At 44.7% G+C, this 14,155-nt stretch overlaps 1 protein-coding gene across 3 annotated transcripts in view; it reads right to left on the bottom strand.

Moving 5' to 3' along the window:
• DCLK1 (doublecortin like kinase 1) overlaps window positions 1–14,155 on the bottom strand; it is a 354,917-nt gene that overhangs the window by 96,505 nt on the left and 244,257 nt on the right. For all 3 annotated transcript variants that reach the window (NM_001434816.1, NM_001109962.2, XM_010810737.4), the window contains exon 5: window positions 7,836–7,952. In NM_001434816.1, the coding sequence (NP_001421745.1) occupies window positions 7,836–7,952 (117 nt within the window). The remainder of the gene's footprint in view (window positions 1–7,835; window positions 7,953–14,155) is intronic.

Raw genomic sequence — 14,155 nt, 5'->3', positions numbered from 1 at the left:
AAAGTTTCAAGGAGTATCTTTGGAAATACTTACCTGCTGAGCAGGGCGGTGCGGGGGGTGGGGGGTGGGTGGGCAGTGGTTGATAAGTGCAGGGAAGGAGAATGGAAGGGGGATTCAGCTGTATAGGCAATAGAAAATTCTAAAAACACAGGGAATGAGTCATCAGCCCTCTGGATTTGCTTGCTGCATTTTGTTTTCAACGATTCTCTTGGAATGCCAAAGCAGAAAAGATCCTCTATAGAATGCATATGTCTGAAATCTCTGCACTAAAGGAAAAAGACAGCTAAAAATTAATAGCTAGCCATCTGCCTTTGATGGTGCTTGCTATAAGTTTTAAAAATTGACAAATTGGACCAGTATGCTGATTAAAATTCTCTTTGCTTCCCCAGCTTTGATCCTTATCTGCATATGTTGCATAAAATATTTTATATAACTATAAAAAAGTAAAATTTGACTAGCATAAATAAAAAAGACTCGAGGATTTCCAAAGTCACATTAAAGTGAGTTTTAAGCCTGAGAAATATAAGATAATGCTTCCTTCGTGGTAGAAGCTCATCAACTAAGGCATGTGGCTTTTCCTTCTTTTAAATGTTCACTCCCGCATCTCTCACATCACTGGTCCCTGGCGGGTTTCAGTGCACACTGAATGAATGAATGTCTTAGACTATAAGCTTCTGGAGGGCAAGAAAGTGCATCAGTTTATGCTTGAATTGATGAGCATAAGCATCCACTGGGGACTCAGTTATGTTTGTTATGGCTTCTAAACAGAGGCAGTCACTATATAACAAAGAAAAATGGCCATCCACCTAACTGGGAATAAAACTCTAAAACAAACAAAATTCTCAAAGTTCTTATAAGGGATCTAAGAGGTCAAAAGTTTGAAATCTCTAAGTTTTTAAGGAGGACTGCAGCAATGATGATTCAAGATAGGTAAACATGGCTTTCTTCTACTTTTAACATGAAGAAAACAAAATAAAATGAAAGTTTATGAATGAATGCATAAAATACTCTTATTTGGAGACAGACTTTGTTATAATTTCCCCATGCACATAAAGGAATTGACCAGAAATTCACCTTTAAAATTACACATGTTGTGAAATGTCTATGTTCCAAAGAGACACATGAATAAAACTTCAATCCACATGAAACTCTCTTTATGATGCTCTTACATATTCCTGTTTCTTTAAGAAGTAACTAAAACCAGTTTTTGCCATTTCTTTTTTTAATTAATTAATGTTTGGCTGTGCCAGGTCTTCACTGCTGCACACCAACTTTCTCTAGCTGGGGCAAGTAGGGGCTACTCTAGTTGCGGGCTCAGGTTTTTCACCGTGGTATGCGGGCTTCTCGCTGCAGTGGCTTTTCTTGTTGGGCAGCACGGGGTCTAGAGTGCACAGACCTATCGGGCTCTAGGCACAGCGATAGGGCTCAGTAGTTGTGGTGCATGGGTTTAGTTTCCCTGAAGCATGTGGGGTCTTTCTGGACCAGGGATTGAACGCATGTCCCCTGCATCGGCAGGCGATTCTTAACCACTGGACGACTGGAGAAGCTTACCCCGTTTCTTAATGATACCTCATTCAGTGTTTCAGCACACAACTGTCTAGGGACTCCTTATTCTTGTTTCGACTTCTGGTTCCTTTTTCTCCAGCTCCAATTTGCCTTCTTTGGACCCTTTCTGTTATGGAGACTAATAATAATTCTACAGCTCTGTGAATTACGCTATGTGTAAGTTATTTAGGGGGCTTAACCTGTGTGCTTCTTGACCGGAGGGACTATTTCTTTCATCTCGGCATTATTAGTGTCTAGCAAGCGCTCGACACTAGCAGGGTTGAACTTGATATTTCTGAATGTGTAAATGAACACCTTACATTAATAAATCACCTCTAACTTCTCCTAGTCTCAAGAAGAGGAATGAGTAAGGAACAAAGAAAAGATTTACTGAGGACTCTCATTCTTGTTCTAACATTTGACTTACAAAAGAAAGTTTCTGTCTACTACTGGCAACCATCATGAAGTTGGAGTGAATCATTTCACCCCCTGGAATGCCCCTGCCTGGGACTAACACTTAGGCTTCTATTGCAAAGGGTTATGATGTTGTAAATCTCCATCTTAAACTAGGTACTGCATCAGTTATTTCCTGAAGATCAAAATTTTAATAAGCAGAGGTGAAGAAACAGGTATCAAGAATGGCCAGCCTGCTGTGTCCAGAGCACTGGAAGCCCCAGTTACCTGTTCTGAGCAGACATATTAGCCCTGTGACTCTGGGCCAAGCAGTTCCCCCAGCCCTGGCCCTGCTTCCTCATTTAAAAGATACAGTATATATTGTATAACAAAGAATAATGTCTTGTCTTGCTTGTTGTTGGGAAAGGAAAATAAAGAGATTAAAGTTTTATGTTAACTCTGATGTTTCATTTAAATGTAAAGCCCAGGGCTTCCTTGGTGGTCCAGTGGTTAAGATTCGGCTTACCACTGCAGGAGACATGAGTTTGATCCCTGGTCCATAAAGATCCCACATGCCGCAGAGCAACTAAGCCAGTGAATTGCAACTATTGAAGCCTGCGCGCCTAGAGTCCCTTTTCTGCAACAAGAGAGAAGCCTGCACAACGCAGCAGAGAGTAGGCTCCCCTACCCCCGACAACTAGAGAAAACCCTCACACAGCAACGAAGACCCAGTGCGACTATAGATAAATAAATACTTCAAAAGTGGTAAAGAGATCATTAAAAAACTTCTTAAAAGTAAATGCAAAGTCAACAAAACAATCACAGATAACATGGGGACCTACAAATCTCAACTTCATGCAATGCTTCGATCTCTGTATCAGGCAGGAAGGTGAATACTGGAAGCAGAAATTTTAAAACTGAAGGAGAAACCAGTTCAAACTTTAGGTGAATGTGTAAGGAGCAAAAACAAAACTTCCTCAATGTTACAAAGTCAGGTTCATGGTGGAAGGGGGCTGTGGGGGACATCAATGTTCCAGGCGTATGAAAGGGAAGTTATTCACATTCCAGTCCTATAATTTATGAAAAACACTATACAGGCTATTTTAAGAAAGTTCAGATGCAGTCAATACAGAGATAATTCACTGCTCCCTTCCGCGTTTTCAAGAGAAACTTGAGTAGAGGCAGGAGTCTCAGGCTAGTTCAGTGGAGGGGACCAAGGGAGCCGATCCCCTGACATCCAGCAAGAACACCTGCCCTCAAAAGACATGGAGACACCACTGAACCTTCTAAACCCTGGGCTTAGATCCTGGGAAAAGGGGTCCCTGAGGCAAGCCATGCATTTGCGACTGGGTGTTGCTGCTCTATAAACCCTCTCAAATAAGAATCATCCAGAGGAAGGTGGGAAGATTTGGTAGCAAGTCAGAATCAAGAGACAGTCATCACATATTATAAGCTCTTATATAACCAGGAAATGATTGTATGGCATATCTTCTAAATCAAAAAGCAGGGAGTTGAAAACTATATGCATAAAAGGTTTATATTAAAACGTGATACGTACTTTTTAATTACTTTTGACCTAGAAGTTTAAAGATACCTTGAATGAAGTGTTAATTTTTCAAGAATACATTGATTTTAGGATGGATTGGATTATGCTTTCTGAATAGAAATGATAATTCCCTGGCATGGTGTACCTACCACATATTCCAGGTGATTTCTGGTCAAATCAACCAGGTTTTCACTGGTGGAAAAGGGATCCAGAGAAACAGCAGAAAATAGAAATGCTTGTTCGAAGCAACCTATCGATTTTGAGGTAATGTATCCTATGCATTTTAAACTTCTAAAGAGAATGGTTCCAAATGCTGGCAGAGACAAATTCAAATACATCTAATACATTTGCCTATCTCCATTTTTGAGTTTCCAGAATTACTTTTGGTAAATGATATAGTCATCTTTATTTATAAGATCATAATTAAATACATTTATAAGATTTATATAATCTTAAGAGATGCTGAATAGTGAGTCTGTGACCAGTTAATTCCAAAGTGAAACAATTTCCTGTATTCATAATTATCTTTTTAAGATTAGAATGATGGTTTTTTTTTTTCTTAACTGAAATTTTAGATTCCTTTTTTGAAATAAAGTAGGCTCTTCATTATTTACAAGCTTATTTTTCTCTGAGTTGGAAAAAATTCTCTCTTCCTTTTTTTTTTTTCTTTTAGCCCTATATTACCAATGGGAGGCCCCTGTTCAGTCCCGGCTGCCATGATTAGACAGACAGAAGCATGAAGACACTCTGCATCTGTAGTGGAAACCTGAGCTGCAGACAGTAACTCCTCCTGGTGTCAGGAGCCGGTCCTTGGACACGCACCCAAGAATCTGACCTGCCCACTACCTTCTGTGACCTATGGAGACAAGAAGCAGAGAGAAAAGAAATTCTTGCCCAAGCCTAAGAGCTTCTAACTGGCTACAGCTCTTAAAAGACACCACCTCCAAAGGTAATAACAAAAAGTTAATAGCAATAAGTGCATATTGATTCCCTTAAAATATCTACGATATTAAGAGATGTACGATTTCAGCTAATCTCTCATTCTCATTATTAGATACTTCTCCCTCAACCACACCTGATATTTTTTAAGTACTTTTTGAATTTTTGATTTTTTGGTCTCGCCCCACTACATGTGGGATCTTACTTTGCTAACCAGGGATCGAACCCAAGACTCCTGCAATAGAGGCACCGAGTCTTAATCACTGAACCACCAGGGAAGTCCCATACCCCATGGTGTATACTAAGAGGAAGGAGAGAGGAAAGATTAAGCAAATTTGTGCAGTATCAAAGTGGGTTGGATAGGGCACAAATATTGTTTTTTAATATAGACTTTTTTTTGACGGTATTGATAACGTTCCAACTAATGTGAGGCCTGTTTCTCCTTCACAACTTTTCACGATTGTACTAAACAGCCATGATTTTAGGGAAAACAGGCTGGCTAGGCCCGTCACCTCCTCTTCCTTCCTGCTCTGTGGGACTTCATCCTACAGCCCAGGTGGGTCTGAATGGAAAAAATGAGGACTGCTCTTTGGTCAAGACTGATCATCCTCCAAAGGGCTCCACTGTAACCTGTCAGTTGGTTAATAACAAGTTCCTGCCCCCGAGCGGAGCTTTAACCGGCAGCTTTTCTGTCATCACCCCACCATTCTTGGAGTCTACATCTGCAGGTAGGTGGCATCTCCCCGGAAGGGAGAGCCTTTCTCCAGTATCAATTTCCAGAGAAGAGGTGATCTTCAGACATAAATTCTCTCTTCTCCTGGGGGACTGGCTCTCTGAAAGCAGGTCATTATGAGGAGGCAGAAAAGGAGACTGGCACCGGCCACTCTCCTCTGCGCACTGCTACACTTCACAGCGCCGGGTTACGAGGGTTAAAGACAGACACCGCTGCTCGGAGGCAAGCAGGGAGGCAGGAAGGCAGTCATCTTTGTTATGCCAGCAGATGAAGATGAGCAGGCCTCGTCTTCCAACCTTGACGGTCCAGAGTCAGTGACTCCCTATGTTTATCTCTTCTTTTGTTACCCACAATCCAAGGGTTCTTAAACTTAGGTGAACATCAGAATAACCTGGAAGGCTTGTGAGAACCCAAACTGCTGGGCCCCAGTTCAGGGGATGGTGATGCTGCTGGCCCAGGAACCACACTTTGGAAATCACTTCCTTACCTGTCTGTCCTCCTAAATCTGGGACCAGGATCACCCGATCAGAACTGCCTGGAATACTGGTTAAAACAGGCTTTTGTCCTTGTCAGAATCTAGAGAGTTTGGGGGTAAGAATGGCAAACTCTATACCAAGTTCCCAAATGACTCTCATGAACTTTAAACTTTTGAGTCTCATCACCTTCAGTTCAGTGCAGTTCAGTTGCTCAGTCGTGTCCTACTCTTTGAGACCCCATGAATCGCAGCATGCCAGGCTTCCCTGTCCATCACCAACTCCCAGAGTCCACTCAAACTCATGTCCATCAAGTCAGTGATGCCATCCAGCCATCTCATCCTCTGTCGTCCCCTTCTCCTCCTGCCCCAAATCCCTCCCAGCATCAGGGTCTTTTCCAATGAGTTAACTCTTCTCATGAGGTGGCCAAAGTATTGGAGTTTCAGCTTCAGCATCAGTCCTTCCAATGAACACCCAGGACTGATCTCCTTCAGAATGGACTGGTTGGATCTCCTTGCAGTCCAAGGGACTCCCAAGAGTCTTCTCCAACACCACAGTTCAAAAGGATCCATTCTTCAGCGCTCAGCTTTCTTCACAGTCCAACTCTCACATCCATACATGACCACTGGAAAAACCATAGCCTTGACTAGATGGCCCTTTGTTGGCAAAGTAATGTCTCTGCTTTTTAATATGCTATCTAGACTGGTCATAACTTTCCTTCCAAGAAGTAAGCGTCTTTTAATTTCATGGCTGCAATCACCATCTGCAGTGATTTTGGAGCCCCAGAAGATAAAGTCAGCCACCGTTTCCACTGTTTCTCCATCTATTTCCCATGAAGTGATGGGACCAGATGCCATGATCTTAGTTTTCTGAATGTTGAGCTTTAAGCCAACTCATCACCTTACTCTTTAACAGAGTCTGACATCAGTGTTCTGTCCAGTCTAGGCGACCTTATGACACAATAAGGGAGGAGCTCCGAGTCCATTGAAAAATAGGTGAGGCACACTCACCCCACCCCAAGGGCCAGCTGTGTTGTGAGATGCTGTAGCCATGCTGTGGGGAGGGGACAAAGTGAGAAGAAGGTCTTGGAGGACCTGCTAGGGAAGAGTGTGCATGCGTGTGTGCAAAGTCGCTTCAGTCGTATCCGACTCTTTGCAACCCTCTGGACTGTGGCATGCAGCAAAGCCCCCAGGGAAAAGCACCTCTTAGAGAACCAAGGTGGACCACATGGTCCAGCCAACTAAGAGTCCCTTCTTCTAAGACTCGTTTCAGAAGTTTCAGTTTTAATCAGAAAAAAAAAAAAAAAAGATTACAGCGTCTCCACTTTTAAACAGGGAGGCTGTAATTCACACTGGGCAGTCGTGCTTGAGGGAGGTCCTGTAGCCCGAGCCTAGAGAGCTTCTCACGTCCCTCTGGGACCACACTGCTGAGTGTAAGAAGGCCTCCGTGTAGACCCTAAAGGTCTTGGTCTCTATTTATAAGAGCTTCCCTGCCTGCCTTTGTGAAATCAGGTGACGATCACTCTGATGTATGTATCATTTAGTAACTCACATTCAACAGTTAAGAGCACTTAGTAAATAACTACCTACCACCGTGAAATAGATCTTCTACCTAAGACACAGACAGACAAACTAATTCATGTCAGTTTAAAGCCAAAGAAGGACAGGGCAGAGCTGAGGCACTCATCCTGCGAGTCCACATCCTGCTCCAACACCAGCACTAGAGCCCAGGACAGACAGGAGCCAGGCCCAGAGTCACTGCAGTTACTGGGGCCCCAGGGCTGTGCTGGGGCCACAGCGAAAGTGTGCTGATCAAGACTCAGCGAACACAAGCAGCAGCCTCCTCACCAGCCAGTCACAAGTGGAACAGAAGCTTTAATCAAAGTTCCTGGAGTCAGGGGCCCTGAGCCTAAAAAATATTTCTTTTTTTTTTTTTGAGCAGAAATGAGGCAAGTCGGGAGCGTACTCCTATTTGTGGGCAAGTCTGGGTTTTCCGAATCTTTCATTAAGTTTTCCTGAACCCGATGTTTTTTCTTACAGCCAACATGCTAGACTCTGGCAAATCTGTTCCCCCAGCTTACCACGTTCTAAAATTATAAACCGGAATCTGCACTCCGTTGAAACCTCATGCTCTGGGCTTTCACACACCCTCTGCTCAGCATGCGTCACAAACAAAGCAGTCGCTCCGGGCTCCTCCGCGGCCTTACCTGAGCTGGTGGATGCCGGGGATTTGCTGCGCCGGGAAGGCCCTGGGCTCTTGGTGGTGCTCCTGCGGGACGACGAAGCTATTTTGGTGTAGGAAGTGGACTTCACCACTCGACATTCTGGGGAAAGAAGAAAGGCCACGCGTCAGTAGAGGGGCATGGCGAGTACCATTCGAAATGTACAATAAACTTGGAATCAGAAATACATAGCCCTCCTCGGTCACACGTGCTTCCTGCCAGCTCAGCGCATGTCTATGACAACAGAACCAAGACGAAGACCAGAAAGGGCACAGTGGACATCTCAGACATCGAGCTAAATGCAGCTGTCCCTCTGTATTCACGGGGATTTGGTTCTAGAACCACCACCACCAGTGGTTGCTCTGGCCTGGCCAGGTGGCCCTGCAGGAGATTCCCATTTCTTAAACAAAGACAGACAAGAGTGCATAGGAACATATCAGCACAAATTAAAAGGTAGACACAAGCAAGAAACGATATCAGAAGATACGATCAGAACCACCATATTAATAATGACTGAGAGTGTGTCTCGAGGTTTTAATTCACAAAACAGGGGACTTCCTTCATGGTTCAGTGGCTAAGATTTCCCACTCCCAATGCAGGGGACCCAGGCTCACTCCCTGGTCAGGGAACTAAATCCCACATGTTGCAACTAAGACCCAGCACAGCCAGAAAAAAAAAAAAAGAATATATATATATGCACACAGAGAGACACTTAAAAAAAAAATACAGGCACTATGATTCTTTAAGAGAGTAAAGTGTTGGTCACTCAGTTGTGTCAACTCTTTGCAACCCTATGCACTGTAGCCCACTAGGCTCCTCTGTCCATGGGATTTTCCAGGCAAGAATAATGGAGTGGGTTGCCATGCCCTCCCTTCCAGGGGATCTTCCTGACTCAGGAATCGAACTTGGGTCTCCACTGCGGGCAGATTCTTTACTGTCTGAGCCACCAGGGAAAGCCACATAATTCACAAAACAGATCTTTGCACCATATGACGAGGACATCCACTTGGCCCAAGGCTCTGGTCCACACCACTGACAACACCCTTTGGAGTTTGTCCCAGCCTACAGACATTGGTCTGGCCTCTCAGAAGTACATTAGGAACAAAGCTGGACAGATCTAATGCTGCCTGTCCACTGGCACGCTTCCAGTGACGTTTCTACCGAGTGTTCGCTCCATGTCAGGCGGTGAGCAATTCAGGCCTGGTGGAGAACACACGTGATTTTGGAACCAGAAACACTGACCACCTGGTAAGAATCTTTTAACCAGTGAGAGCTAGTTTTTCTTTTGTGGGCCTCATATTTGAAAAATGTTGGCTTATGAAACAAATTGCACAAAATAATAGTACATTTCTCACTGTAAATCAAAACCAGGACTACAAGGAGGGCAGGATAACTAGGATTTTTTTTCCTAGGTCGTGAACATTTAGAGGTCACATAAATTTAAAATAATAATTTAAAAAAGCCCGGCGTCTAGTTAGCAGGGATGAATGGTTAAAATAGAAAGCTACCAGATGGCGCACACTGGTAATAACACCCATCTGTGAGCCGCAAAGTGAATTAAAAAGTTGATTTTGGGGTCTGTCACATGCTGTTTGCCACAGGTGCCAGAAATTGCTAGTTCTGGGCTCCACCTACCAGCTAGGGTTCTGGAGCAGCATAATAGAACCGCTGTTACCACACTAAGTTGACATGTTTCCAGCCACCAGAAAGAAACTGGGTATTTTTGTCAGGCGGCTCAGTCTTACCAGAGCTAATGTAGGCGTTCTATTTGATTTTTGGAGTACTGAAAAAACCTTGTGGACTCATGCCATGCTTCTACAGCTTCTATGGCTTCTCTTGAACTCATTTCCCACCATATTATTAATCTATCACAACTCCTGCGAACCCATGGACTGTAGCCCACCAGGTTCCTCTGTCCATGGGATTCTCCAGGCAAGAATACTAGGGTGGGTTGCCATTTCCTTCTCAAGGGAATCTTCCCGACCCAGGGATCGAACCCAGGTCTCCTGCATTGCAGGCAGATTCTTTACTGACTGAGCTACCAGGGGTACCACCTAGTCCTGGCATATTTAAAAGCACATAATAGCTGCTCAATAAATACTGGCCCACGTTGTTGCTCATCTTGTTACCGGCTGTGTGAACTCTTAACTACTATTTGCTAGAGTGATCCAACCCCTCATTTTACAGATAAGGCAAGTGAGACTCTGAGGGGCTAAATGGTCTGCAATGGAATCCCAGCCTCTTGGATCCTCACAACCTCAGGATCTGGTGCGGTGGCCTGTTCCATTGTGAGTAAAGGCTGGAAAATTAACAGTGACCATGGGCGGGGCAGATGGACAAGTGGGTGATGGTGGATAATGGGAAGGAAGGCAAGCAACCCATTATCATAAACATTAAATTAAAATTTAAATACTAAATTTAAATTATCAAGTCTATCAAGCAAGTCTATCAAGATGCTTACTGCATCAGAAAAAAAAAAAGAAATAAGGAACTCTCTTTCAAAAATGGAATTATAGGAAATAATCGTTTGAGAGATCATGGAGTCCAAAAGATAATTACAAATCTCATTCCACTTGCCTTCAGGATAAGAGTGAAGCTTCCTGAGTCATACAGGGAGATTAGCATAATCCTGAAAGGCTAGGGTTGAATAACAGAAAACAGACACACAACAATGGTAATTGCATCCCCCGGCCCCGCCACCACCCAGGGTCAAAATAAAACCAAGTGAAGACACTTGCAGCACAGCCATAAATTAGAGAGAAAAAAAAAAAAAACAAAAAACAAAGGACTCCAATCATCTTTCCCATTACAGTTAGGATTTTAATTACTTTAAATGGAAATGGTATTTTATGATGGTGAAAGATGCCATGGAGAAGGACAAATGCTTCATTACTTTGGAGAGAATGCCAAAATCTCTGTCAGCTTAAAAGCACAATTTAGAAAGCTTGTGACTAATACGATCTAAATGGCCAGTAAAGCACAAAACCTTATTTGTTCTCACGAAGGCCATTTCACAGTGTCTGGTAAGGAAGCAAATAGCACCCTCCCCTCTCTGCTGGGGTCATTTGCCTTTGGAGTCAATCACTTCATTCTGGTATTTTTGGCATCTTCCTATTAAGAGGGATGCATTTCCTTTGGCTGTGGGGACACTTCTTGAGGGGGATGAGATTGAAGGGCTGTAGGTAAGCCACTTGAAAGAAGCTTCAGGACAGTAATTTCTCTTGCCACTGATGGTCACACCTTTCCCAAACACAGAAAATCCGATGAAATACATTAACTGGGTCTCTATGACTGGACCTCCCATAGCAAGCAAGCAAGTAAGCAAGCAAAGTCTGATTAAATCTCTGCTTCAGAAAGTCCCTATAATCACAGCTCTGCGAGGGGGAGAGTACCATTCTCCATATGGTCTGTACTAATGTTAGCTTTACAGATGTTCTCATAATCTGGTAAAAGAGAAGTTAGGACATTTCCCACCTTCACCCTGGACCCCGACTCATGAAACAGGTGTTCTGTGATGGCCAGATTTAGACAGCCAGGATGTGAATGCAGAGGGAGGAAACTGGAGAAAGAATATACCCTTTGGCCCCGTTCCCAGTGGCATGAGAACCAACCCCCCACCCCCGCCCCATTAGAGCAGACTCTCCCCCAACTCAGAAATAGTTGGGAAGTGTAGGCTGATGTGTAATGAAAGGTGCTAGAGAACAGGAACAATTCCAGAACTCCAGCATGAGCAGCTCACCTGAGCTGACACAGCCAAGACGTTCACGCATTCAACAGAGCCAGATAGTATCTTTTGGAAAACCTTGAAGGACAAGGTGATGTCCCTTCAATGCCTAGGCAGCCTTAATGACACGCTGCAAGCTGGCTAGAGAATATCCTCTAAACACGAGATTTCTTTACTCCTCTAATCTCTTTGTAAAGCCAGCAGAATAAAATCACTGTCAGGCAGAGACCTCTCAATGATCACTACTCTAAATTCAGTTGTCCTGAGCTACTCATGAGATGGGCACATTCATCTAGAAGCATCTGTTACCAGCAGTAGATGCTCTGTGCATTCTTGCCCATCCTGATAACAAAGACAGGCTCCCTGCTAACTTGGCAAAGGTACAGCTTCCAAACGGAACAGTATAGCTCAGGTGGTAAAGAATCCACCTGCAGTGCAGGAGACCCTGCTTCTATTCCTGGGTCGGGAAGATCCCCTGGAGAAGGGAACGGCTACCCACTCCAGTATTCTATACAGTCCATGGGGGTCACGAAGAGTCGGACAGGCCTGAGTGACTTTCACATTCTTTTACTTCCTCTCCGTGGCTACGTGCCAGAGAGTCAGGGAGCCCATTTAGTTCTAGAGACGTTTGACAAATATGGCGTGAGTTCAGTGACCAGAAGAGAAAACCTCCAATTCTGGCTGTCTAACTGTCCAACAGAAGTACCTCTTACATGTTCAGATGCTCTGGGTTGGAATAACCCATCTGAGAATACCACGATTATAAATGGTTACCCATTCAAAGCTGTCCTCAATTCATGAATATCCTCCCCTCCTGTCTTGGTGAGGGGCTGGCCAGCGTCTTTCTGGTGCACCTCCAGTGCCTGGGGTATTCACCACCTTCTGGCTCAGCTTTCTGGCTGTTGAAGCTCTGATCATCCTGCTTGGCCTCCAGCTTTCAGTGTGGATGAGCTTAAGACCATTCCTGGTGTGACTGATAGCTCACGTTTACTTCCTATAGAAAAATAATGATTTTCACACTTCAGGGCAGTCTTTTAGGAGAATTCTAATGTTGGCTCCTAGGAACTCCCTGGTGGTCCGGTGGTTAGGACTCCACAGGGTTTAGGTCCAGTCCCTGGTAGGGGAACTAAGATCCTGAAAGCCTCACAGCAAGGCAAAAAGCAAACAAGCAAAAAATTCCACGAAAGTAGGCTCCTGCAGGAAGGGCCGGTCTGCTGCATTTCCCCGGTGGGGTGAAGGCTCAGAACTGAGGCCCGTTCTCTTTTTTCTGCACCACTTAGGTTCAGAGTCAGTTCTGACACTGCAGTGAAAACTCCCATTCCTACTGACGGCGGGGTTTGGAACCAGCGTTCCAAAGCTCCAAATGCAGCAGGTCTTGGCATAAAAGCAGTGGAGACAGAAACACCCTAAACCATAGTTTTTTTTAAAAAAAAATAAAATCTGTAGCAGATTGGACTGGAAGCAAAGGCGCCGGCTGGAGTGGCTTCACTGGAGAATAAAGTCCCAGAAACTGAGATTTTTTAAAGCACCTTCTAAAAATATATCTCTGTGTGTCTAAACCCAGCACCTAGACTGGCCCACCACAACCCTCAGAACCCCTAGTGCAGAATGGCAGGTGGCACACACGTGTTTCTGCGTGATGTTGCGTGGCTGCTGGCTGTGAAACTAACAGGAATCAGCTCTGGAGCACTTGCTGTCTGGGTGCTGACCCTTCCATAACATCTGGAGGAGGCTTTCTCGCGCTGGCATGCTCTGTCCTGACATCTCGGGAGTCACCACTCAGATCTACTGTTTTAACTGTGTGAGCGATTCTCTTCCCCAAATACTTTTTTTCTCCTGAGAGTCAAATAAACAGTAATTTTCCCCGCGTAACAGCTGAGTGTATCTGGTGCTCTAGGAGACTGCCTGGCGGCCCAGGTTCCTGCTTCTTGTCTGTCACCCCTGAGTGTTCTTCTCCACGTAGCTCATCGTACCATCGTCAAGTTTCAGCCCTGGGGAAAAGAGAAAAAGAGGAAGGCTTCCGAATACTAGGCAGGAAAGGCTGCCGTGTGCCTCGCGGCACCGGATCTTTCCTTCCTGATGCGAATCTGGGTCTTTCCTTTTTCCCACATGAGCTGAGCTGTTCAGGGCCTGCGCTAGTGGACTCCCTGCTCTCTACCCACTAGATGCTGGTAGCATCTCTCTAGTTGTGACGACCAGAATATGTCTCCACATGTGGCCACAGCCCCTGGTTGAGAACCACTTCTGGATCTCTCCACTAGCGATGTTCCCAATGGTCTTCAATAAATTCTTCAATTCTTCCTTGAGGGTGTTAATGAAGCCATCACCAACCACCTGCCCAGGGGGCCTAAACAATGCACTGTGCACATTCTTTCTGTAGATTGGGCCAACATGACCATGCCCTCCTCTAAGGAATCTTCTCAACCTAGGGATCAGACCTGCGTCTCTTATGTCTCCTGCATTAGCAGGCGGGTTCTTTACCACGAGCGCCACCTGGGAAGCCCCAAAACAATGCATTCTGCACATTCTGTAGGTTTGGCCAACATGGATTCATAGTTTTGGGTATCTGTGGACCCACTGC

This window comes from Bos taurus, chromosome 12, assembly GCF_002263795.3.
Source record: "Bos taurus isolate L1 Dominette 01449 registration number 42190680 breed Hereford chromosome 12, ARS-UCD2.0, whole genome shotgun sequence".
Lineage (NCBI taxonomy): Eukaryota > Metazoa > Chordata > Mammalia > Artiodactyla > Bovidae > Bos > Bos taurus.
This window is presented reverse-complemented; position numbering and strand designations above follow the sequence as displayed.